Source organism: Rattus rattus, chromosome 4, assembly GCF_011064425.1.
Source record: "Rattus rattus isolate New Zealand chromosome 4, Rrattus_CSIRO_v1, whole genome shotgun sequence".
Classification (NCBI taxonomy): domain Eukaryota; kingdom Metazoa; phylum Chordata; class Mammalia; order Rodentia; family Muridae; genus Rattus; species Rattus rattus.
In genome coordinates, this window is record NC_046157.1 from 12,376,692 (window position 1) to 12,402,758 (window position 26,067).

General features: G+C 39.8%; 2 gene segments (V, D, J or C); both read right to left on the reverse strand.

Annotated features, from left to right (window-relative positions):
• Nucleotides 1-9,305: 9,305 nt before the first annotated feature.
• Nucleotides 9,306-17,456, reverse strand: LOC116897845. The segment is given in 3 exon segments: nt 9,306-9,418; nt 16,954-17,286; nt 17,409-17,456. Coding segments are annotated over 3 exon segments (492 nt in total).
• A 1,472-nt stretch (nt 17,457-18,928) lies between these two features.
• On the reverse strand, nt 18,929-24,182 carry LOC116897849. The segment is given in 3 exon segments: nt 18,929-18,939; nt 23,669-24,001; nt 24,123-24,182. Coding segments are annotated over 3 exon segments (390 nt in total).
• Nucleotides 24,183-26,067: the final 1,885 nt, after the last annotated feature.

A 26,067-nucleotide genomic window follows, 5' to 3' on the forward strand; every position in this document is an offset into this window, starting at 1 on the left:
CACTCAGATTTTGCTTCCTAAGTTCAATAAACAAACTATAGCTAGGCAGCCCTTCTTATATGTCTCTGAGGTTCTATGAGCATGCTGGTTCTATGCAAATACAGTCTTCCCGTGAATGTACAAATTACTCCTTTATTTAAAACTGGGACTGACTGAGAAATTGTGAGGCTAAAAATGGGGGTAATGTTGTCTCCACCAAATGGTAGGCCACAAAAATGTGAAAATGAATGGACAATGGCAGAGGACTGGGTGCATAAGTAAATGTTTAACTATGACACCTCAGTGCAACTCTATCCTGTTGTCTGGTATATGAATACTATACTGGGTCTCCCTCTGGCAACAGTGAGAACACTTAGGAACTTACATGTCCCCTGCCAGTATTCTCATGGAAACATCAATTATTCCTTAACATAATTTTGTAAATATCAAATAAAACTGTGGGTAACTCATTTCACTTTTACATAGAGAATCAATATCTGGTTTGAGAGGCATACTCTTATTTTACTGTAAGAGTCTGGAGGTTATAAGTTTGATAATTTTGAGGTAAGAATTTATTAGAGGATTGGAGTTAAGAGTGAGTCTCAGCATATAAGAATGCTTGCTGTATCTGCAGAGGACATGAGTTTAGTTCTTAGTGTCCTTTCCAGACAGCTCAGAGCATCCGACATCTTGTATTTAGAGCTAGAGAGACTTAGATGTCCTTTTCTGGCCTCTTCAGATACCTAGACTCATTTATGTGTTTGCACTCACACACAAACACACACACACACACACACACACACACACACATGCACACACACACACACATACACTACTAACATAGTCAATATATAGTTTATCATCTGCTTTCTACATATTATTGCTGAAGAAATTGTGACAACATAGCTGGTGAAATCTACATCCTTAAAGAAGCCTCTGTCTAACAGTTGAGGATGTGTAGCACTAAGGGGACTAATCAATAGAGAAGAAAATTTCAACATTTATAACCAGAGACTACATTATTAAGATTAAAAATATTTATTTTTTGAGTATTTTTCAATGGTATGTAAGTACTGTACATGAAAATAGTACATGCTTTTGTTGGAAAATATATTTCTCATGTTCAATACTCCCTTGGAGTTAAGAAGGAATTATGAATTCTAGTTGTGAGTTCACTACTCATGTGGCCTATGGGACCAAGGAGCAGGAAAGTACAAAATGTAGCCCTCCATGGCATTGATACTTGTGCAAGTTTGTGGAAGAAAGTAGTGATTTCTGAATGATTTGGACTTGCCAGGTGCTCTGTGATCTCAAGACCAGATCAGCACTGCCCTCTAGTGGGCATGAGCATTCTTCAGAAACATTTGGGGATAAAATATTTTCTTCCAGGGAAAGAATTGAGCAGGGTTAAAGGAACATAGATAGGCAAGGAAAGTGAAAGCAAGCTTCCAGAGCCCTTTGTTTCCTTTTTCTAGAAAATTCATGAAGGAAATATGTAAAGGCACAAGGGCCTCAGTTGATACCCATCAACAAAGAAATGATAGCGAAAAGGGTGCACTCAGGGGGCACTGTAAAGTACCCAACCCAGCATATGCTTAACACACTTTCAGTCTTCTCTCATCCTGAAAAAGTAAAGCTGATATTTTCACCTCTACAAGTTGGTTTGTTTTACCAAGTCATTCAATTCTTTTTTTCATTCTATAAAATGAACTTGAAAATTCCCTAAACAGCTATCAACAGTTTAGTTCTTAGTATCCTTCTCAGGCAGCTCAGAGCATCCAGCATCCTATAGTTACAGCTTGAGAGGACTGGATGTCCTTTTCTTCCTCCTCAAATACCCAGATTCATTTATGTGCTTGCAAACACACACACACACACACACACACACACACACACACACACACACTCACACACACACACACTAATAATATGGTCAATATATAGTTTATCATCTGCTTTCTATATTTCAGTTCTGAAGAAGTGGTGAAAACATAGCTGGTGAAATTGTCATTCTAAAAGAATATCTATCTAACAGTTGAGGATACGTATCACTGTGGGAACCTATAACTAGAGAAGATGCTAATATTTGTATCCCAAGACTACTTTATCAAAATTAAAAGTATTTATTTTTTGAGTATATTTTCCATGCTATGTACATACTGTACATGAACATAGTACATGCTTTTGTTAGAAAATGTATTTCTTCAATCCAATTCTCCTTTGGAATTAAGGAGGAATTATGAAGTCTAGAAGTGTGTTTACTACCAAGAAGCAGAAAAGAACAAAGTGTAGCCCTCCATAGCATTGATACTTGTGCAAGTATGTGGAAGATATTAGTGATTTCTGAATGACTTAAACATGCCAGGTGCTCTGTCATCTCAAGACAAGATCAGCACTGCCCTCTAATGGGCATGAGCATTCTTCAGAAATATTGGGGGATAAAATATTTTCTTCCAAAATGTGGTACATCTACACAATGGAATATATAACTCAGCTATCAAAAACAATGACTTTATGAAATTCAGAGGCAAATGGTTGGAACTGGAAAATATCATCCTGAGTGAGCTAACCCAATCACAGAAAGACATACATGGTATGCACTCATTGATAAGTGGCTATTAGCCCAAATGCTTGAATTACCCTAGATGCCTAGAACAAATGAAACTCAAGACGGATGATCAAAATGTGAATGCTTCACTCCTTCTTTAAAAGGGGAACAAGAATACCCTTGGCAGGAATAGAGAGGCAAAGATTAAAACAGACACAGAAGGAACACCCATGGAGAGCCTGGCTCACATGTGGCCCATACATATACAGCCATCCAATTAGACAAGATGGATGAAGCAAAGAAGTGCAGGCCGACAGGAGCCGGATATAGATCGCTCCTGAGAGACACAGCCAGAATACATCAAATACAGAGGCGAATGCCAGCAGCAAACCACTGAACTGAGAACCGGACCCCCGTTGAAGGAATCAGAGAAAGAACTCGAAGAGCTTGAAGGAGCTCGAGAACCCTTATGAACAATGCCAAGCAACCAGAGCTTCCAGGGACTAAGCCACTACCTAAAGACTATACATGGACTGACCCTGGACTCTGGACTCTGACCTCATAGGTAGCAATGAATATTCGATAAGATCACCAGTGGAAGGGAAGCCCTTGGTCCCAGTTAAGACTGAACCCCCAGTGAACTAGATTGTTGGGGGGAGGCAATGGGGGAGGATGGGGAGGGAACACCCATAAAGAAGGGAGGGGAAGGATTAGGGGATGATTGCCCGGAAACCGGGAAAGGGAATAACACTCGAAATGTAAATAAGAAATACTCAAGTTAATAAAAAAAAATGTTTTCTTCCAGGGAAAGAATTGAGCAGGAATAAACGAATATAGGTAGGAAAAGAAAGTGAGAGCAAGCTTCCAGAGCCCTTTGTTTCCTTTTTCTAGAAAACTCAAGAGGGAAAACAGCTAAAGGCACAAGGGCCTTAGTTGATACGTATCAACAAAGAAATGATAGCGAAAAGGATGCACTCAGGGGGTACTGTAAAGTAACCAATACAGCATGTGCTTAACACACTTTCAGTCTTTTCTCATCCTGAAAAAGTAAAGCTGATATTTTCACCTCCATAGGTTGGTTTGTTTTACCAAGTCATTCAATTCCTTTGTTTTTTTATGCTGTAAAATGAACTTGAAAATTCCTTAAGAAAGAGGAACACTCCTCCATTGTTGGCGGGATTGCAGACTGATACAACCATACTGGAAATCAGTCTGGACCTTCCTCAGAAAATTGGACATTGAACTACCTGAGGACCCAGCTATACCTCTCTTGGGCATATACCCAAAAGATGCCCCAACATATAACAAAGACACATGCTCCACTATGTTCATAGCAGCCTTATTTATAATAGCCAGAAGCTGGAAAGAACCCAGATGCACTTCAACAGAGGAATGGGTACAGAAAATGTGGTACATCTACACAATGGAATATTACTCAGCTATCAAAAACAATGACTTTATGAAATTGTAGGCAAATGGTTGGAACTGGAAAATATCATCCTGAGTGAGGTAACCTAATCACAGAAAAACACACATGGTATGCATTCATTGATAAATGGCTATTAGCCCAAATGCTTGAATTACCCTAGATGCATAGAACACATGAAACTCAAGAAGGATGACCAAAATGTGAATGCTTCACTCCTTCTTCAAAAGGGGAACAAGAATACCCTCGGCAGGGAATAGGGAGGCAAAGTTTAGAACAGAGGCAGAAGGAACACCCAATCAGAGGCTGCCCCACATGTGGCCCATACATACACAGCCACCAAAGAAGATAAGATGGATGAAGCAAAAAAGTGCAGGCGGACCAGAACTGGATGTAGATCTCTCCTTAGAGACACAACCAGAATACAACTAATACATAGGCGAATGCCAGCAGCAAACCACTGAACTGAGAACGGGACCCCTCTTGAAGGAATCAGAGAAAGGACTGGAAGAGCTTGAAGGGGCTTGAGACCCTATATGAACAGCAATGTCAACCAACCAGAGCTTCCAGGGACTAAGCCACTACCCAAAGACTATACATGCACTGACCCTGGGCTCCAACCTCATAGGTAGCAATGAATAGCCTAGTAAGATCACCAGTGGAAGGGGAAGCCCTTGGTCCTGCAAATACTGAACCCCCAGCGAACGTGATTGTTGGGGGGAGGGTGGTAATGGAGGGAGGATGGGGAGGGGAAGCCCATATAGAAGGGGACAGGGAGTGGTTAGGGGGATGTTGGCCCAGAAACCAGGAAGCCGAATAACAATCGAAATGTAAATAAGAAATACTCAAGTCAATAAAGATAAAAAATGAAAATTCCTTAAATTACTACCAATAGTTTAGTTATATAACTTGGGGTCTCTCCTTTAGGATTCAAAATGACCTCCACTCAAGCTTTTGTACCTAACGTGCAAGTAGAAAAAAAATCTACTTGTAATAATCTCAGTGTCAGTGCAAGCATGAGAACTGCTTTGGCCAAGCAGTGTGGTTAAGCTTTTCCAGTATTTCTCTAAATGTGTGAAAGTCAGAGGTGACAGTGAGTATACAGCTCATGATGAAGATACTCCAGTTTATGTTCACAGATGAGTGGGGATCTTTGTGCTCTGTCATTCACTCAAGGATACGGTCTGTTGACAATAATTAACATTTATTATGTAGGAAAAGTGATATATGCTTCCATAGAGTTTGAAAGGACCCTACTTAGAGGGCTGTGCAAAGGGGTTGCTCGTTCCAACCCATATCCAATCTCCTCTATTCTGTCAGAAGTAGAGAGAGGCCCCCGTCTTTGTAACATATGAATCAGAACATATTGTTAAGTACCAGATACCTGCAGCTCATGTCCAGAATATGTTGAGGTCAGTTGGACATTAGACAGACAATGAATATTCCATAAGCAAGATATAAATACGACCAAAAAAATAAATGTGAAAATCTAATTTTTACATGAAGAACAATGAAAAATCAACTGGATTTCAGATTCCACTATTCAGTGCCTTCATTAAAAATTTCTTAGGCAGTTCTGTGAAATGTAGACCCTTTAACATGCTTTGTGGTCAAAAAATGAATCAGTGCCTCAGAATTAGCTGGTTGTCATTATTAAAATTGGTAGTTAAATATTCATTTTGCACACTCATCTACAAGGTCCTAAAACAAAAAGGAAGTGCCGGTATCAATTGGTTACAATTATTTTGTAGCCTTGTGAAATCTTTGGGAATGTGACATCATGTGTGGCAAAAGGGGCTTCTGAAATTACTTCAGTTTCTTGTCTAAGGCTCCGTAGTTTTGAATACTCCTGGGAGAACTGATTGATTTTTTCCATGAAAGTAAGAAGGTAAGTTGGGGTCTTAGCTCAATAGTTTATCACCAGAGTCCCACTAGTTACTCCTGGCAGACCTTTTCACATGTTCTTTCTAGCTTATCCCCAATCCTTTGTGATTCCACTGGTCCACAGAACATTTCTCTATGAGGGATGCAAGTCTGCCATGTTTGGTTGAAACTCAAGAACAAATCTTTCCCATCATTCCTATTTTCTATTTCAGTATATCCAGACTTACCCTTAGTCTTATAGCAGCTGGCTGTTGATCCCCTCTAGTCAGGATATGAGCATCACATTGAGACTCAACTTCCTTGTGCAGATCCAAGTTCTTCGTAGTTCCAGTCAGCTGCCGGTTTCAGCCTATTTTTCCAGCCTGTCTATAATGTTGTGACTTTCTTCTGTCCTGAAGAACAACTCAGTAACAGAGAACCATCCTTGACTGAGCATAAGTGATCCAGTAAGTGTCACACTTTACTATAACTTAGACTGGCCAACAAAGACCAGAATACTAACATATCAAGATGTGAGAAAAGATATAAGATGAGACCAAATATATACAGCCAGAAACATTTCAATCATCTTAATTGCAGATGAATTGCTTCAAGCATTAAAATTGAAACATAAACAACAAAGACAATACACTGCCTGAAGAATCAAAGCTTTCTATTGAGGAAGGCTTAAAAACTAGCTGAGCCAAAAATAAGGATGATCAATTATGATATTTTCAAAGACCGTGAAGAGGATGTGTTAAATGCCTTAATGAAGACTATGAAAACAAAAACTCTTTAAAATAATAATGGAAACAATTAGGGATGTAAAAATTTGATTTAAACAAAGAAGTAAAATCACTAATATAACAGAAAATGATGCAAAACTAGGAATTAAAAACTCAGGGTGTCAAACAACCTCACCAATAGATTAAAAGTCATGGAAAATGTAATTTCAGGTCTTGAAGGAGGTTGGATTAATTATTTCAACAACATAACATATATATTTACTGTCATAGAACACGAGGGAAATCTGGGACACTGTGTAAAAAGGAGGAATCTATATATAGCAGGAAAAAGCCAGCTTGAAAGAATAGAATATATTTTAATTGTTTTCATATTTCCCGTTTGCCATAACTTCTTGCATTTCTCCCCAAATGTCCACCTGAATTAAAATTCTTCCCCCATCTCTGTATCTGAAAGTTCTGTCTAATATGTACCTATCTACCCACCCATCTATCTAACTACCAATCCCTCTACAAAACACAGGGATAAAAAAAAAAAGTCAATAAGACAATGTGGCAAAACGAAGCAAAAAAGTTATCTCACAAACTAGGAAACAAGCAAACATACATGAAATGTCTTTTCTCTTGGAAAAATATTCCTGGCCAGTGGCAAAGTCAGGCCAGTAACTGATGTATACAGATTTTTATGAAAACAGGTTTGCATGGTCATCTTAGGTTCTGAGATTTAAGGTTGGCAGAGTTATATAGAATTGCACAGGTAGACAACTCCAGAGTCCGGCATCAGGGTTCAGATCTAGTTTAATGTGGAAGTTTGGCAGCACACACACATAAGGATAAGGACATATCATTCTGTCATCCAGTGGACCGGAATGGCATGCAAACTGAGCATCATGAGAGAGTACATGAGAAACTGCCTCTTCTGTCTGTCTGTCTGCAGACGAAGGGCTGTAAGCGGGCAAATCCCTAAGCTTGGCACCATTTTGTCTGTTTCCATGGTGTCTAGACCCCGTCATATGTCATCTAGTACACTAGAGACTCGGGTGTTCTTAAGGAGCCACAGTAGCCATCTCTGCTTCTCATGTTCCTGTCACTTAGATACACCAACTGGCCGGAGACTACTCCCTAATTTCACCCTCTTTCTATCATTTGAAGGCTATATAATTCCATGATGAGTGCCCTTTGAGTATTCGGTTTTTTATTTTTTTATTTGGGATATGATCTTCCAGATTGCAGCACCTATCCATATATAACAACTTTTTCTTGTGGGACCATATTCATCAGATTTTAAAGAAATTTGTCCTATCAGTCATACCCTCATGAGGGACTGTGAAAGACAGCCTTGTTCCTGGTTTTGGTAAGACTAGAAACCGTAGTGACCCTGAAGGGATGGTAGACATAAAGGTATGGAGGCCTAGCCAATAAGATTTCCTTCCCAGAGACTGCTCCCTGCAAAAAGTATTTAACCTCTGGCCCACCCTGAGAAGTAGGGTATGGTTTTACTCATCCACTTTCTGCCGTGGCAATAAATGCCTTAAAACCATGGACTGCCTCTTTTCACAAGAATCCATCATAGGGAGCCAAGGAGAAGGCCTTTGCCTATACAGCCACCATCTAATATCCTGTAGAAGGCCTCTCTGCACTCCCAGCCAGGACTACCACTAAGCAAAGCTCAAGCCAACTGCCATCAAGTCAAAGACTCTTCTGTGGGAGCAGCCATGGCGCCTCTCCTTTCCCCCTTGACCCTGTGATAGATACAGCTCACAGCCCCCGCCCCCACCTCCATCTTTAACTCTTCTGTGGCTTCCAGCGGTTTCTGGATGCCCAAGAGCCTGAGAACCAGATGGCTCAGGCCTCACCTCAGACCCGGGGATCCCTGAGCCAGTTCTGGCTGTCTCATGCCTGAAATTGTACTTCTCCAACCCCTAGGGGTATTCTGAGGCATCTCTACAACCTGACATCCACCAGGTAAGTGGGATAAGTGTGGTTAACTTCCCATGTCCTTCCTCCCTGAAAGGGGGATCCCTGTGACGGAGCAGGTGTGGGATCCCCATAACCCTATAACCTTGTTGCATTGATTTTGTGTAATTTCATGGTGTAACACTTGTTAAAGGGTGAGTAAAGGATATGGGATTCCATAATCTAATAAGGTATTGTCTTTGAGCTTTAGGACTGAGGAGTAGTAAGGATACGTTTGGTATTGAGAGGGACAAATAGAGTTATATTGGGGGTTGCATGTTACCTGAGCTAATTCCCAGAGACCATTTACCTCATCCTGTATAATACTGTCTTAATGATGGAAGTTAAGCAGTTCTACTTGGAGGAGTAGATTAACCTGGAGTTGGGTGTCAAAAGCTTTTGTTCTTGCCTTCGGCATCCTGTTTAAGGCTGCTGATGTTTTTAAAGAATTCTTCAGGGATATCGAAGCAGTGGCTGTTGCTGCTATGGCAATCAACTCAAAACTATAGCTGCTATTATGGTTGATATAGCAAAATCTCTTTTATATCTTTTAATATATTGGTGATGTTATTGAAAGGAAAACTCCTGCCATTCCTCTCTAGCATTGACAGGAAGCCATATGTGTAGATGGTGATATTATATTAATGAGGTGTTGGCATAATAAGGATTTCATCTTGAAGAAAGGGACTAGTTTACCTCAGAAGAATTAAGAGAACATGCATTGTCTGAGAAACATGACAGGAAAAAGAACATGGCCAGAATCTGTATAGGTAAGGTTCATGGCAGGCCCTCAATGATTTCTTTTGAGAGAATGGAAGCCCTCCTTGAAAGGCTGTGGATTGTTTACTTCATACGTGTAGTCATAAATATTAGCTTCCTGCATCACCACAAAGATTTTGAAATCTAAACAGGACCATAATAAGCCTCAAACTGATCAGGGTGGCCACCCTTGTTCAGACATTGTATCCTGCAGAAAGTAAGGGGGGAGTTCACATTCAGACATATCCATGAATGTTTGACCTTAGAAGGCTAGGAGCAGAACCACTTGTAAGGGTTTGGAGTACATAAACACCCTTGGAATTGTGATATCCTTCAGTGTAACTATCTCAGCTCCTCAGTAGGGATTGTAATCATCACATGAATAGCAGATTTCTCGATGAGAGATTGTAATGAGCATTGCGGAGGCATTTAAATACTGTATAGGAAAGATGCCATTGATAACAGCCATGGACTCTTCCTGAGTAGGTTTTCCTCTGTCCCATCAGCCTGGGTTGTAGACTTCAATACTTTATGGACTGGCCTCCTTGATCTTCTATCTGTATTCATTTTAAAATCTCCTGTGATCAGCTTGGCTAGGATATAAAAATCATACTGGGGTGGTAGGGACAAGCATCCTCTTGGAGGCAAACCCAACCAAATTGAACTCAAGGTGGAAAGAACCACAACAAGGATAAGACATAGATGAATTAACTGCTGAGTGGCACTCATCTACATAAGAGTTTTGACTGTAGATATTCAGCGCTCAAAAGTCCCAAGGAACCAGCATCAGAAATGGAGGGGCTCTAACTGTGGCTCACAACAAAGAGTGAGTGTAGTCCTGAGAATTATCACTAATAATAGCACTAATAAGCAGGAATAGGGTTTAAGGTTTCATCTTAAATGCTTCTGGGGACATGTTTTAGGCCTGAGTTACAAAGGATTAATGATTCCCCAAGGAATGGAGGACAGGCAGGGAAGGGGCTAGTGTAGGTTAACCATGCTAGTGACTTCTTTGCCTTTAGGACCTGGACTTCATACATATCCAGTGCATATTATCTCTCTGGGATGAGTCTTTTCCCCCCTCTTTCTGTTACAAGTTTTTTTTTTCATTTTCAGTCTCTCTATTTTTCAGTCTATCAATCTGTAAGGATTGATGTGTCAGCCAGGTACTCAAATGCTTTTCCTGTTGCTTATTTTAATAACACATACTAAACTTCAACTTCTATGGATTATCTATAGACTCTTCACAGAGGAGGATTAAAGGAGGATTTTAATGGAGAATGGGTGATGATTTTCCCATATTAGCAGCATACTGATTCTAAAGATAATGGGAGGTTCCTGATGGTCTCAAACAAGTGGATTTCAGGATGTTTAGAAATTTACCAAGCTGAACTGATCCATCAAAGGATGGAGTGTACGCTTGTGAATTGCATCATCCTATTAAGTGTAAAACATTGCTGAATTTGCTTGGATGTGAAAACTGAAGCTGCATCCAAGATGGGGATGGCATTGCACAATCCAATACATAAGTTTAACATTTGTGGCAAGATAGATAAAACCTTGTTCTCTGGATAACTGTTATCAATCTGACTATGGAAACTCAACAGAAAGGTTTGCATTGTGAAATTAAAGGAGAAATTACAAGCTGATAGGTCCTGGAATATAAGATGTTCAATTTGACCCAGGTCTTTTCCAAATATAACTGAGAGGCCATAAGAATTCTGAGAGCTAATGCAAAGATACCATCTATGAACATGGTAAGCACAGGTATAGTGGAGTATGCTAAATGTATCCAATAGACAGGAGGCTAGTAGATAGCTCATATTGGTAACCCAAGCCCTGGGAGCTTGTTATTTGAAATGTAGCTATGCATAATAATATGGTTTAAGCTTGCATTGTACATTTTTGTACTTTTCTGAGGTTCTTCTGTATTAGTCAATAGTCCCTTGGTTCTCTTTGCACCTTGCCAAAGGGCAAAAAGAGACCTTAATTAGCCAATGGTAGTGGGAAGGAAAGGTTTCCCATGAAGGTCTCTATGGTTAGTAAAGATATGGGAACTTACAAATTCAAATTGCACCATTTATGCTTTTATTGTCTTACTATTTATACTGTGCCAGGAAAACATATAAGGCTCATGACGTTGTATCTGTTCAGCTGCTTTTTATATTCCTTTGTCAAGTAGGGCTTCTGAAATTTTTGTCAGCAAACTTTGAAATGGTCTGCATTATGATATCCAATTAGAAAGTTTGTAAGGAACAATCTAACAGTCATTACTATTGCTTTTAATGCCTCACATACATTAATTGACAAATTGTTGGACAATGATTTTGCCCTGTGGGAGCTCACGTCAGGGATATCTCTGCTCTAGATGCCTATTGTTCTCAGCTGGAGTTGAGAAAATCTATCTCTGTTTGCCATGAAGGTGCAGAGGCATGGAAAAATGAAGTCCTTTGTCAATAGTTATGTAATAGGCATTGATAATGACTGAGAGAGCAGAAAGGCTAAGGTGTATAGTTCTTGTAGCCTGTATAGATGCCTTAATTGCTCTTAAAGCATGGAGAAATCTGAATTTACCTGGTGTTTTCAATCATAACCAAAACTGGAAAACTTAATGTGCTAGTAGATGGTTCAATACGTCCCATCTCTAACTAGATGTTGCCTGATATTTTCCCCATGCAAATGGTCACTGATCTACCATATTTGGGATGTTAAAGTTCCAAGATAGATTTATGGAGAAGGGCTGCTCCTTATTATCAGCATCCATTAGATTTGGATTAGCCTTTCATTCCCTTTTTCATTTCATGATAATAGCTTAATTTCTTTGTGAACACTGAATCTACGTCATCCAAAGTATCTGTTCTTCACAAATTACTTGGGAGTTCTAGCAAAATTATGGGGGCAATTATCCATGAGTTGACTTAATTGTCTGCCCATATCACCAGTCAAGAGGATTGCCAAGATGGTGACTGTTCATCAATGCTCTTGATTATTGGACCCAGGTGGAGATTCCAGGAGATGGAAACTTCCTCCTTCTTTAAGCATGGATTTACTCATCCATGTCAATATGCATCCAATATGGTGACAACTATTTTGTCTCTCATTCTTACTTGGTGGGTGTGATGGTTCACCAAGGGAGTGGCACTATTAGAAGCTGTGGCCTTGTTGGAGGATGTGTGTCACTATAGGGGTGGACTTGGAGACTCTCCTCCTAGCTGCCTGGGGATGCTCATTCTGTTCCTAACTTCCTTCAGGTGAAGATGTAGAACTCAGCTCCTCCTGTACCATGCCTGCCTGGATGCTGCCATGCTCCTGCCTTGACGATAATGGACTGAACCTCTGAACATGTAAGCCAGCCCAAATTAAATGTCCTTTATAAAACTTGCATTGATACATAGTGTCTCTTCACAGCAATGAAAGCCTAACTAAGACAGAAGTTTGTACCAGGAAGTGGGGATAGGCTGTGATAGACCTGATCATGCCTTTGTTTGGAAGAATGTGGATTTTGGGATTTTGAGAGTGAGAAGCAGTGGAATGCATTAAATTGGGGCTCAATGGGCTATCCTAGTAGGGATATGGAAGACTTCATTGCATAAGAGTGATTTGTACTCTTTGGACCTGGCCCAAGATGGTTCAGTGAAGAAGAATTTTAGTATGTGGCCTAAATACTGTTTTTGTGGTACTAAGGGGGAAAATGTGGCTGCTCTTTGCCCTTGTCCAAAGAGTTAAGGTGAAGAGATTTAGATTAATTACTTTGAAAAAGGAACTCTCAAAACAGTCTTGTATAAATTCTGTTGTGTGGTACTAAAATTCACTTTTATGAAGAGAATTTTAATGAAAAAAGGGAAGTTACAAAAGGAAAAAACACCCAAAATATATGGTTGAAGTATTAAAAGGACACCAAGAAATGAAATTGAACTGAATCATGTGTTCAGGATATTAAATTAAATTAAGGAAGTAATGACCTTGGGGCAAGGTCCCACCCAGGTAAGTTAGCTCCAGGCAACTTAGTACAAACCTTTAATCCTCAGAGGCAAAAACAAGCAGATATCTGAGTGCAAGGTCAAGCTACAGAGCAAGATCCAGGGCAGCCTAGGTTAAACAGTGAAAGAGTTAGAAAAGAGGAAGCCAGTGACAATGTAATAGAACGAGGGGCTATGTTCAAGCTCCTGCAAGCAGCAGAACTAGGCTTCTTCAACCAAGTGGCTCTGGTTTTATATCCAAGAGGTGAAGGAGACTCCTGGGACAATTGATGCTGCTTAGCTGGAGCTAAGAAAGAGATCAGCCTCACTGAGGTGAAATCTTCTGGGAAGTGTTTCCTGAGAGCACAAAGAAGTTGTGTTCTAGAATATCCAAGTTTATACTTCATGCAGCTGTATTTGGTAATGTGTAAGAGTCACCCAGGTGTTACTGGCTTTGAAGGCATGAGGGGATCATGAAGAGCAGCTGAGGCAGGACAGTGTAAGAGGCCATAGAAGGCCATAGGTGAAGGTGTAGCCTCAGTTGCAATTGATGGCCTAGGACTGAAGGAGTCATGCAAAGGATTTGAGGCTTGGCACCATGAAGAGAGCCTGTGAGAGGCTACTGGTGAAGCCTAGTTACAGTGGAAGATCCCAATATTTTGGAGATGCTAGTACCCTGGGATGAACACCAAGAACAGCTGAGGCAGTGAAGTGGATCAACCTGAGTGCTACAGAGGAAAGTGCTGGAGTAGTGAAGCCAGCCCTTTGGAGGACCAAGACATTGAAACAAGCTGCCTTGGAGACCCAAAGATGTTAAAGATGCCAGAGCCACGGCTTATCTATCGAGGAAAGCTGCTACCGGAGTGGAACCAGCTCAGGAGAAAGAAGTGTGTTGCAGTGACCAAAGATGAAAAAGGAGTTGAAGATCTGAAGACCACTTTGACATCAGACATGGAGACAGTAGAGTTTGGAGTTTGCCCAGCTGGCTGCTTGTCTTAATTCAGGGATTACAGGTTAGTGATTGGATGGATCTCAGAAGTGACTTTGAACTTTGGACTTTTAATATTGTTGCTACTGCTATAGACTTTGGGGACTTTAGAAGTTGGAATAAATGTACTTTTTTATTATACTATGTTTAGGTATGGCCTCTATAGGCTCATGTGTTTGAACAAGCCTTTTGGAGGTCAGGGATTGGAATGTGATAGTTTGTGTATGCTTGGTCAAGGGAATGGCGCTATTAGAAGGTCTGGCCTTATTGGAGGAAGTGTGCAACTGTGGGGATGGGTTTGAAGACCTTCCTCCTAGCTGCCTGAGAATGCTCAGTGTGTTCCTGGCTTCCTTCAGGAAGATGTAGAACTCAGCTCCTCCTGCACCATTCCTGCCCGGATGCTGCCATGCTCCTGCCTTGATGATGATGGACTGAATCTGTGAACCTGTAAACCAGTCCCAATTAAATGTTGTCCTTTATACAACTTGCATTGATCATGGTTTCTGCTCACAGCCGTAAAACCCTAACTCAGACAGTGGGTCCCCATGTAATGGTCAGAGTATTTTTGTGTTTCCCCTTAATTTCAGGGCTGGGTGTTGACTCTTGGAAATTTAAAGTCTGTCCATCCTCAGTGATTTAAAATTACAACCTGAAGTCCATTTGAATTCCTTTTTTACATTTATTGTAATCCAATAAAGATGTTTTTCCACTTGACATTGTGAGTTTTGTTTGGGCCCTGTTTTGCAAACTGATCCTGTATTAGACATTTCAACAATCAGTTTTTGGGTTCAAAGATTCATTTGTCTTAAAGTGAGGTGTTAAAGAGGCCTGGGGACCACTGCTCATTTGGAAACAGTTGCTAGATACCTTGTAGCATTTATTCAGTCCTTAATTTTCCTATTTTGATTGAGGCAAAAATCTTCCCTACCTCAGTTGTGGCTCCATCTAAAATCTGTTCTTTTTCTGGAGCTTCACTGATTCCAACGTGTTGAAACTGGCAGTTCAGTGCCTCTTGTAACCTGTACACAATATCTGCAAGATGCTCTCCTAAACTTTTTGAGTCCCTAATCTGAACAATAGCCCCTAGTCTTGTCTGGATAATTACACTCATTGTACAAAATCACACTTGTTCACGTAGCAGGCAAATCTTATTAGATGGGCTGAAAGTTCTACATCTTGATCTTAAGGCAGGCAGGAGAGTGGATATCAGGTAATTGTAGGAGGGTCACAAAGACAACAGTGACACAATTCCTCCAGCTAGTCCATACCTCCTAACTGTACCCCTCCCTGAGCTAAGCACATTTGAACTACCACACTCTACTCCCTGGTCCCCAGAGTCTTGTTCAAGCACATCAATCTATTGGGATACTACTTAACAATAGCACAATGCAAAATACTTTTAGTCCAAGTTCAAAAGTCCCCTAAGTCTCTAACAGTCTCAACGATGTTAAAAGTCTAAAGTTCACAGTCACTTCTGAAATTCATCTAGTCACTTAACTGTCAAAAATCAAATCCCATACCTTCAAAACCCCAGGATGTACATTACAATTACAAAATGTCATAGTGAGAAAATACTGCACAAAAGCAGACCAAAAGTCTAGTGTGTGCCAACTCCAAAGTCTGCATTTTCATGTCTAGTGTCAAAGAACTCTTAAGATATTCAAATTTCTTTCTGCTTTCATGACTCTAACACACTTCTTTCTGTTGTTCTCATTATACTGTCTGTTAGCAGATTTCCTCAGTAGGTATCCGATGACTCATTCGCCTCGAACATCTTGGGGCCTCTGTGGCAATTTGAGTCTCACAGCTTCCTTTTCTAATGTCTGGAATCCACACAGGATCTCCTGGACTCCTTCTAAGGACTTGGTTCATTTCTCCAGGTCTGACTTCTTCAGCATTCAAGGATCTGGTTGACTTCACTACACCGCTTCTGCTGTTCTTAGTGGTCATTCCACAGTACAGGCATCTCCAATATGCTGGGCTCTTTTGCTGCAATAGGCTTCATCAATAGTCTCTTATATGCTCTCTTCATGGTGTTAATACTCAGCTTCTTTTTGTGACCCCTTAATATGGATATCAACTCCAGTTGAAGTTGTGTTTTCTATTGCAGCTTTTTCTGACTTCTTATACTGCCAAACTATACCTGCCTACAACCTCATTCATGCAGAGGTCAGAAACGTTGTCATTCAGTTTCAAGTCACAGTACTTGCCTTGTTATCCTGGCACACAGAAGGAGGAATAGCCATTAATACCATCCTGGTACATAAACCCGTTTTAATAGGGGCTGGAATCATAGTGCCTCCAGTAAGAATCAAAGCTATAGTCTTCTTAGTAGCTTATTTATTATCACAGTTGATTTTCACAAGTGTGTTGTTTCCTATATTGAAGATACATTTAGCACTATAGAAATTTAGTGATTCCAAAATGAATATATGCAAATGACTCATGGCCAGAGATGATGCTGAAGACCTCACATGAGTAAAGAAGTCTGACACAAATTGCTAGTATTATTGCCTTTTAAAATTCCTGTTTTCAACCATTTACACCACATATTTTGAATCAAACTGTAAAGGAGGTCAGTGATCCAGAAGTGGATAGAATGTAGAATCTTGCAATGAACTAAAGGACTATATGACTTGGCAACCTCAAGTGTTTTACTGAGGACCTGAAACAGCAATCATTCTTTTCACAATAGATTTTGCAGATGGTGCTCTGGGGAGATTTTGTCTTACTTCCTCCATGGTTCACATCACTGTGATTAATACCACTACTGTAAGAGTGACAGTAGTAGTCAGCTTCATCTTCAGTCTGCACATTATTGATTGTCAGGAAGGCTGAGTTGGAAGAGCTGTCAATGGAGCCAGAGAACCTATCAGGAACTCCATCCGGTCTCTTATCATCATTGTAAATCATAGTGGTGGGAGATCTTCCCTCATGCTGCTGGTACCAGTGCACATAGTTGTTTCCAATGTTACCAGAGCTGAGTTTGCAAGACAGTTTGACTGTGCTTCTTAGAGATGTAGACACAGAGTTTGGCTGAGTAAGCACAACCTGGGCACATGACCCTATAAGAAGAAAATAATAAAAATCAGTTAGAAGAAGGTCATTCCATCCACAGTAAAAACTAGAGGCCAAACATCCCAAGCAACAAACAATTACAATCCAATAATTGCTTAAACCCATTCACCTGTTAAGTGATGAAGGAAGACAAGGAATAGTAGAGTCCATGTCATGGTGAAAACACTCAGATTTTGCTTCCTAAGTACAATGAACAAGCTATAGCTAGGCAGCCCTTCTTATATGTCTCTGAGATTCTATGTGCATGCTGGCTCTATGCAAATACAGTCTTCCTGTGGATGTACAAATTACTCCTTTATTTCAAACTGGGACTGAAAAAGAAATTGTGAGACTACATATGAGGCTAATGTGGTCTCCACTAAATGGCAGGCCATAATGTGAAAAATAATGGAAAACAGCAGAGGACTGGGGGCATAAGGAAGTCCTTAGCCATGACATACCAGTGCAACGATGCCCTGTTGTCTGGTATATGAATACTAGGTCTCCCTCTGACAACAGTGAGAACACTTAGGAACTTACATGTCCCTTACCAATATTCTGATTGAACCATCAATTATTCCTTAATATAATTTTGTAAATATCAAATAAAACATTGGGTAACTCATTTTACTTTTACATAGAGAATCAATACCAGGTGTGAGAGGCATACTCTTTTTTTATTGTAGGAGTCTGGAAGTTATAATTTTGGTCATTTTTAGGTAAGAATTTATTAGAGAATTGGAGTTAAGAGTCAGTCTCAGCATATAAGAATGCTTGCTGTTTCTGCAGAGGATATGAGTTTAGTTCTTAGTATCCTTCTCAGACAGCTCAGAGCATCCAGCATCCTGTAATTACACCTCGACAGGATTGGATGTCATTTTCTGGCCTCCTCAAATACCCATATTCATTTATGTGCTTGCAAACACACACACACACACACACACACACACACACACACACATACACACATACATGCATACACACTACTAATATGGTCAATATATAGTTTATCATCTGCTTTCTACATATTAGTTCTGAAGAAATGGTGAAAACATAGCTGGTGAAATCTTCATCCTAAAGGATGCTTCTGTCTAACAGTTGAGGATACGTAGCACTGTGGGAACCATTCAGTAGACAAGAAGATATCAACATTTATATCCCAAGACTACTTTATCAAAATTAAAAATATTTACTTTTTGAGTATTTTTTTCAATGCTATCTGGATACTGTCCATGAAAATAGTACATGCTTTTGTTGGAGAACATATTTCTCGTGTCCGAATTAAGGAGAAACTATGAAGTCTAGTTGTGAGTTCACTACTCATGTGGCCTATGGGACCAAGGAGCAGGGAAGTATTTGTAGCCCTTCATTACATTGATACTTGTGCAAGTTTGTGGAAGAAAATAGTGATTTTTCAATGACTTGGACTTGCCAGGTGCTCGTTTATCTCAAGACCAGACCAGCACTGCCCTCTAATGGGCAAGAACATTCTTCAGAAATGTTGAGGGATAAAATACTTTCTTTAAGGGAAAGAATTGAGCAGGGTTAAAGGAACATAGATAGGCAAGGAAAGTGAAAGCAAGCTTCCAGAGCGTTTGTTTCCTTTTTCTAGAAAATTCATGAGGGAAAATAGCTAAAGGCACAAGGGCCTTAGTTGATACCTATCAACAAAGAAATGATAGTGAAAAGGGTGCACTCAGGGGGTACTGTAAAGAACCCAATCCAGCATGTGCTTAACACACTTTCAGTCTTCTCTCATCCTGAAAATGTAAAGCTGATATTTTCACCTCCACAAGTTGGTTTGTTTTACCAAGTCATTCAATTCTTTTTTTCATTCTGTGAAATGAACATGAAAATTCCCTAAACAACTATCAACAGTTCAGTTATATAACTTGGGGTCTCTCCTTTAGGATTCAAAATGACCTCTACTCAAGCTTATATACCTAACCTACAACTAGAAAAAATCTTGGAATTAGCCCTGACCTAAGTCCCATTCCACAGCCACCTTCCACAGTAAGTAATACTTCTCTACAGAGACATGGTAGGAAACTCAGTCAGCCCCCAAATTCACTTTGATTGAGCAGCGTAGAGTATGACCTCACCCTTGAGAACCTGAGCTGCTATTCTGCCACAAGTCATGTTAAACAGTACCATCAAGAAAGTGATAAGGTTGTGAGGAGAGAGCAGCAGATGAAATAATTCCAACTCAAAGACTCTGGGAGAGATTCACAGTGCGTGCGTGTACTCTTATTCTGATTCTTTTATTCACCTCACTCCTGGTTCTTGCACCCTTGAGCTGTGAATGTCTAAATGGAGCCAACGGAGTGTTGGCTGGTGGGAATCTGGAAGAAAAGTGCCCTGGTATTTGCTACATGGCTATGTTTGGAACTCCTGTGAAGGCTCCTTAACCCATTGTAGGGGAATGCCAGGGTATGGAGGTGGCAGTGGGTGGGTAGGAGTGGAAGCATCTTCATAGAAGCAGGTTAAAGGGAGAAGGGGATATCATTTGAAATGTACATATGTAAAATATCCAAACACTGGAATCCTGAAACTTGATGGCCAATGGATGAGGCTACAAATAAGTCATGATGAATGAGGTAAGTCAGACCTGGAAAGATCACATATATGTGAGTATGATCTCCTAAAACCATGCTAACAAATATATATATATATATATTCATCCCATAACTGTTATGTGTGGAGGTAGAGACTAAACGGATGCGTGAATCTCACTTGATGGAGGGCACAATAGAAATTTGGTGGAATGAGGAATATGGATACCAAAATAGGAGTATCAGATGGGGAAGGGGAACGGGAAGGGTTAAGGAAAAAGGAAGGGAAACGGATTTGCCTCATAAAATGATGTAAAGTCGAGTATAATGGAGACTCAATAAAAGCAAGGGGATCATTTGGTGTTTCCTTCTGAACTTGCATATCTTTTTTATAAAATAAAATTGGAATTGAAACCAAGAATGAAAAGAGAATCTGTCTACATTGGGAAGATTAGATTCTTTTGCTTATTTCTACTATGACCTGGTTCTCGGCCTTTAGAAGAGTTGCACTGTCAGATATAGATCTAATCAATATGTATGTTGCTGTGAATTTCCCCGGTGACAGAAGCAGCTGTTGAAATGTTGTATGGAGACAAGTATACATATGTACAAAGTCAAAACTCTCATTCTTTACCTCTTATATGGTTTTTGAGAATATCCTATGGAGAAATTTGGGGCTATATTTATTTACTTATTCTGGCAATTGAGCCTAAGGTCCTCCAGAAAGATAATCACTAGCTTTATCACCTAGAGATATAACCACCCAAATAAATGTATTTTAGCAATTTTTTTTACATATTTTTAATAATGTAAGTGTAGGTTTCATATATGGAACATGTCTGAAGAAATAAATCCAGACCAATGCCCAGATATTTGGTCTGTGTCAGGATTCCCAGATTTTTGTAGACTAAGGTGGAAGACAGATGAATTGCATGTTCTCATAAACCTGGGATATGAAGCAATATATATTGATCAGAGTTTTCTGATCAAAGTCAGAAACTCTGCTAGAAACAAAATTCTTGGGTTATCTGAAAGTAATTCTTGTGTTTCTGTCCAAAATAATCAAGCCAGGATAAATTGTAAAAAAGCTGTGTTAGTTCTTGGAGCAGTTCTCTCAGGGTAGCTGATAGAAATCATTCAAGAGAGCTGTGTTCACACTTCAAACAACTTTCTTTGGATAGCTGCTAGAAGAAATTCTAAAAGATCTGTGTTTGCTTTCCAGACATCTACAGACAGCTCAAATTTTACTAGAGATAAAAAAGTAAAAAGGATTTTCTCTCTGCTAGCTTATCTCTGCAGACTAAACCAGTCTTTTATTTACATATAAATTCATTCATTTCCTTCAGGTTTCTTCTTGAAGAAGCTAGATCACACAAATGCACGTCTTTAAGTGGCGTCAACCTAAATAAGATGGAAAGACCACACAGCCTCCAGCCAGATTTCACATAGTTTTTCACAAATGACATACTTGTGGATGAAGAGCAGCTTGCTTTCTTTATTTGATATGAGACAAACTCAAGGAACTTCTATATTGTCAGCGTAGAAACTTTGAATGAAATCTTGTTCAATATGAAATATATTTTATGTACCTGTCCGTTATCCAAACAAAAAATTCTGTCACAGAATTAGACTGGAAAAACATTTCAACTTTGTCTTGTTTTAAACCTCATGTTCACTCTTTGTCTTCTCACTTCCCTGTACATTTGGCCTTTCTTATTCATTTTTGTTAATGATGTACTGAACCCATATATGTGTAAATTCAGACATTATTGACTAGATTCTGCATATGAGAAAAACTAGGAGGTTGCATGATTTTGATTAATGTTGCACATTGTAAGTCCACAGTTGGGTCTTTTATAGTGTTGGATAACCCATGCTTTGTCTTCATTAGAATATGACCCTCTCACCAAAATAGACACTTGAATTCAGTGCTACTGTTTCACTTAGGAGTTGTAGACAGATACCAAGGGAAATAAAACCTCATACTTATGCCTCTAAGAAGAGGGGTCTCCTGTGTAAATAACCCATCATAGCATCTCCGGTCTTTGCAGCACTGAGCATATATTCCATCCCCTTTCCACACATCCCTTTTTCAATGTCTGTGATCTACACAGAATATCCTGGACTCCTTCAAAGGGCTTGGTTTACTTCTCCATTTGGCCAGACCAGTTAGTATTCCCAGGAGGACAACAGACTCAGGGAAAGCCCTCTGTCTTAATTTGTATTTCTGTTGTTGTGAAGAGATACCATGACCAAGGGATCTCGTATAAAGGAGAGCATTTAACTGGAATTGGTCCACAGGTTCAAAGTTTCAGTACATTATTATCAATGTGGGAAACATCATACTGTCCAGGCAGGGATGGAGTGAGGTAGGCTGTACTTTCTACATCTTGATCTTAAGGCAAGCACTAGACTGAATTTCAGGTAATTGTAGGAGGGTCTCAAAGCCCACAGTGACACAATCCCCCCAGCTAGGCCATACCTCCTAATTGTGCCAATCCATGGGCTAAGCACATTTGAACTACCACATTCTACTCCCCAGTTCACATAGGCTTGTTCAAGCACATCAGTCTATTGGGGCACTACTCAGCCATAGCACAATGCAAAATAAATTTAGTCTAAGTTCAAATGTCCCCTTAGTCTTTAACAGTCTCAACAATGTTAAAAGTCTAAAGTTCAAAGTCTCTTCTGAGACCCATGTAATCACTTAAATGTCAAAAATCAAATCACATATCTTTAAAAAGAAATCTTCAGATCTTCAAACTTCTTTCTGCTTTGATGACTCTAACACACTTCTTTCTCTTGGGCCCATTAGACTCCCTGTTATCATCTTTCTTCAGTAAGTATCCAATGGCTCATGTACCTCTAATATCTTGGGGTCTCCGTGGCAATTTTGTCTTTACCGCTTCCTTTTCCAATGTCTGGAATCTACACAGAATCTTCTGGACTCCTTCAAAGGACTTGGTTCACTTCTCCAGGTCTGACTTCTGCAGCATTCTAGGATCTGGTTGACTTTACTACACTGCTTCTGCTGTTCTTGGTTGTCATTTCACAGTCCAGGCATCTCCAATACACTGGGGTCTACTGCTGCAACTAGGCTTCATCAATAGTCTCTTATAGGCTATCTTCGTGGTGTTAATGCTCAGCTTCTTTTCATGACCCCTTTAATATTGGGCAATCAACTCCAATTGAGGTTGTGTCTTCACCTGCAGCTTTTTCTGGCCTCTTACACTGCCAAACTGCAGCTCCATACAGTCTCATTCATGCAGGAATCAGAAACATTGTCACTCAATTCCAAGCCACAATGTTTGCTTTAGTATCTAGGCACATAAAAGCAGGAATCACCATTAATACCATCCTGGTACACAACTCCACTTTAGTAGAGGCTGGAATCATAGTGGCTCCAGTGAGAGTCAAAACCACAGTCTTCTTAGTAGCTTATTCATGATCACAGTTGATTTTCCCAAGTGTGTTGCTTCCCATATTGCAGATACATTTGGCATTATAGAAAGTTAGTGATGCCACAATGGAGGGAAAAATGAAAATATGCAAATGGCTCATGGCCAGAGATGATGCTGAAGTCCTCACATGTGTAAAGAAGTCTGACAGAACATTGCTAGTAGTATTGCCTTTAAAATTCCTGTTTTCAACCATTTACACACCATGTTTTGAACAAAATGTAAAAGGAGGTCAGTCATCCATAAATGGATAGACTCTAGAACTTGCAGTGAACCTAAAGGACTCGACAACCCCAAGTCTTTTACTGAGGACATGAAACAACTGTAGTTCTTTTCACAATTGATTTGACAGTTGATGCTCTGGGGAGATTTTGTCTTACTTCCTCTACGGTTCACATCACTGTGATTATTACTACTATCAAAAGAATGACAGTAGTAGATAGCTTCATCTTCAGTTTGCACATTATTGATTGTCAGGAAGGCTGAGTTGGAAGAGCTGTCAGTGGACCCAGAGAACCTATCAGGAACTCCATCTGGTCTCTTATCATACTTATAAATCATAGTGGTGGGAGATCTTCCGTCATGCTGCTGGTACCAGTGCACATAGTAGCTTCCAATGTTACCAGTGCTGCGCTTGCAAGACAGTTTGACTGTGCTTCCTAGAGACGTAGACACTGAGTTTGGCTGAGTAAGCACAACCTGGGCACATGACCCTGTAAGAAGAAATAATAAAAATCAGTTAGAACAAGGTCATTCTATCCACAGTCAAAATGAGGGGAAAAACCTCCCAAACAACACATAATTACAGTCCAATAATTCCTTCAACCCATCCACCTGTTAAGTGATGAAGGAAGGCAAGGAATAGTAGAGTCCAGGTCATGGTGAAAACACTCAGATTTTGCCTCCTAAGTACAATGAACAAACTGTAGCTAGGCCACCCTTCTTATATGTCTCTGAGATTCTACGTGCATGCTGGCTCCATGCAAATACAGTCTTCCTGTGGATGTACAAATTACTCCTTTATTTCAAACTGGGACTGACTGAGAAATTGTGAGACTACATATGGGGATAATGTGGTCTCCTCCAAATGGCATGTCATAAAAATGTGAAAATGAATGGAAAACAGCAGCAGACTCAGGGCATAAGGAAGTCCTTAACCATGACGCCTCAGTGCAACTTTGTTCTGTTGTCTGGGATATAAATACTAGTTCTCCCTCTGGCAACAGTAAGAACACTTCGGAACTTACATGTCCCCCACCAGTATTCTGATTGAAACATCAATTATTCCTTAACATAAATTTGTAAATAAAACTGTGTGTAACTCATTTCACTTTTACATAGAGAATCAATACCTTATTTGAGAGGCATACTCTTATTTTACTGTAGGAGTCTGGAAGTTATGATTTTGGTCATTTTGAGGTAAGAATTTATTAGAGCATTGGACTTAAGAGTCAGTCTCAGCATATAAGAATGCTTGCTATTTCTGCAGAGGATATGAGTTTAGTTCTTAGTATCCTTCTCAGACAGCTCAGAGCATCCAGCATCCTGTAATTACACCTTGACAGGATTGGATGTCATTTTCTGGCCTCCTGAAATACCCAGATTCATGTATGTGCTTGCAAACACACACACACACACACACACACACACACACACACACACGCACACACACGCACACACACACAATACTAACATAGTCAATAAATACTTTATCATCTGGTTTCTATACATTAGTTCTGAAGAAATGGTGACAATGTAGCTGGTGAAATCTTCATCCTAAAAGAAGCCTTTGTCTAACAGTTGAGGATGTGTAGCACTGTGGGAACCTTTCAATAGAGAAGAAGATATCAACATTTATATCCCGAGACTACATTATTAAAATTAAAATATTTATTTTTGAGTATATTTTCAATGCTATGTAGATACTGTCCATGAAAATACTGCATGCTTTTGTTGGAAAATATATTTCTCCTGTCCAATACTCCTTTGGAATTAAGGAGGAATTAAGAATCTAGTTATGAGTTCACTACTCATGAGGGCCTATGGCACCAAGGAGCAGGAAAGAACAAAAGTAGCCCTCCATGGCATTGATCGTGTGCAAGTGTGTGGAAAAAAAAAGTAGTGGTTTCTCAATGACTTGGACTTGCCAGGTGCTCTGTCATCTCAAGGCCAGATCAGCACTGCCCTCTAATGGGCATGAGAATTCTCCAGAAATATTGATTGAATGATAAAGAAATTCATCCCATCACATAATCTTCAAAACACCAAATGCACAAAACAAAGAAAGACTAATGTAGGGGAGGAAAAAAGGTCAAGTAACATATAAAGGCAGACATAAAAGAATTACCCCAGATGTCTCAAAAGAAACTATGAAAAGTAGAAGATCCTTGAAAGATGTCATACAGACACTAAGAGAACACAAATGCCAGACTAAGCTACTATATCCAGCAAAACTCTCAATTAACATAGATCAAGAAACTAAGATATTCCATGACAAAATCCAATTTACACAATATTTTTCCACAAATCTAGCACTACAAAGGATAATAGATGGAAAATTCCAACACAAGGAGGGAAAATACACCCTAGGAAAAACAAGAAAGTAATCTTCTAGCAACAAACCCAAAAGAATAGAGACACACAAACGTAATTGTACCTCTAACAGCACTCTGTTATTTAACAAGAAACAGCAATCACTCTTCCTTAATACCTCTTAACATCAATGGACTCAATTTCCCAATAAAAAGACATATACTAACAAACTGGATACGAAAACAGG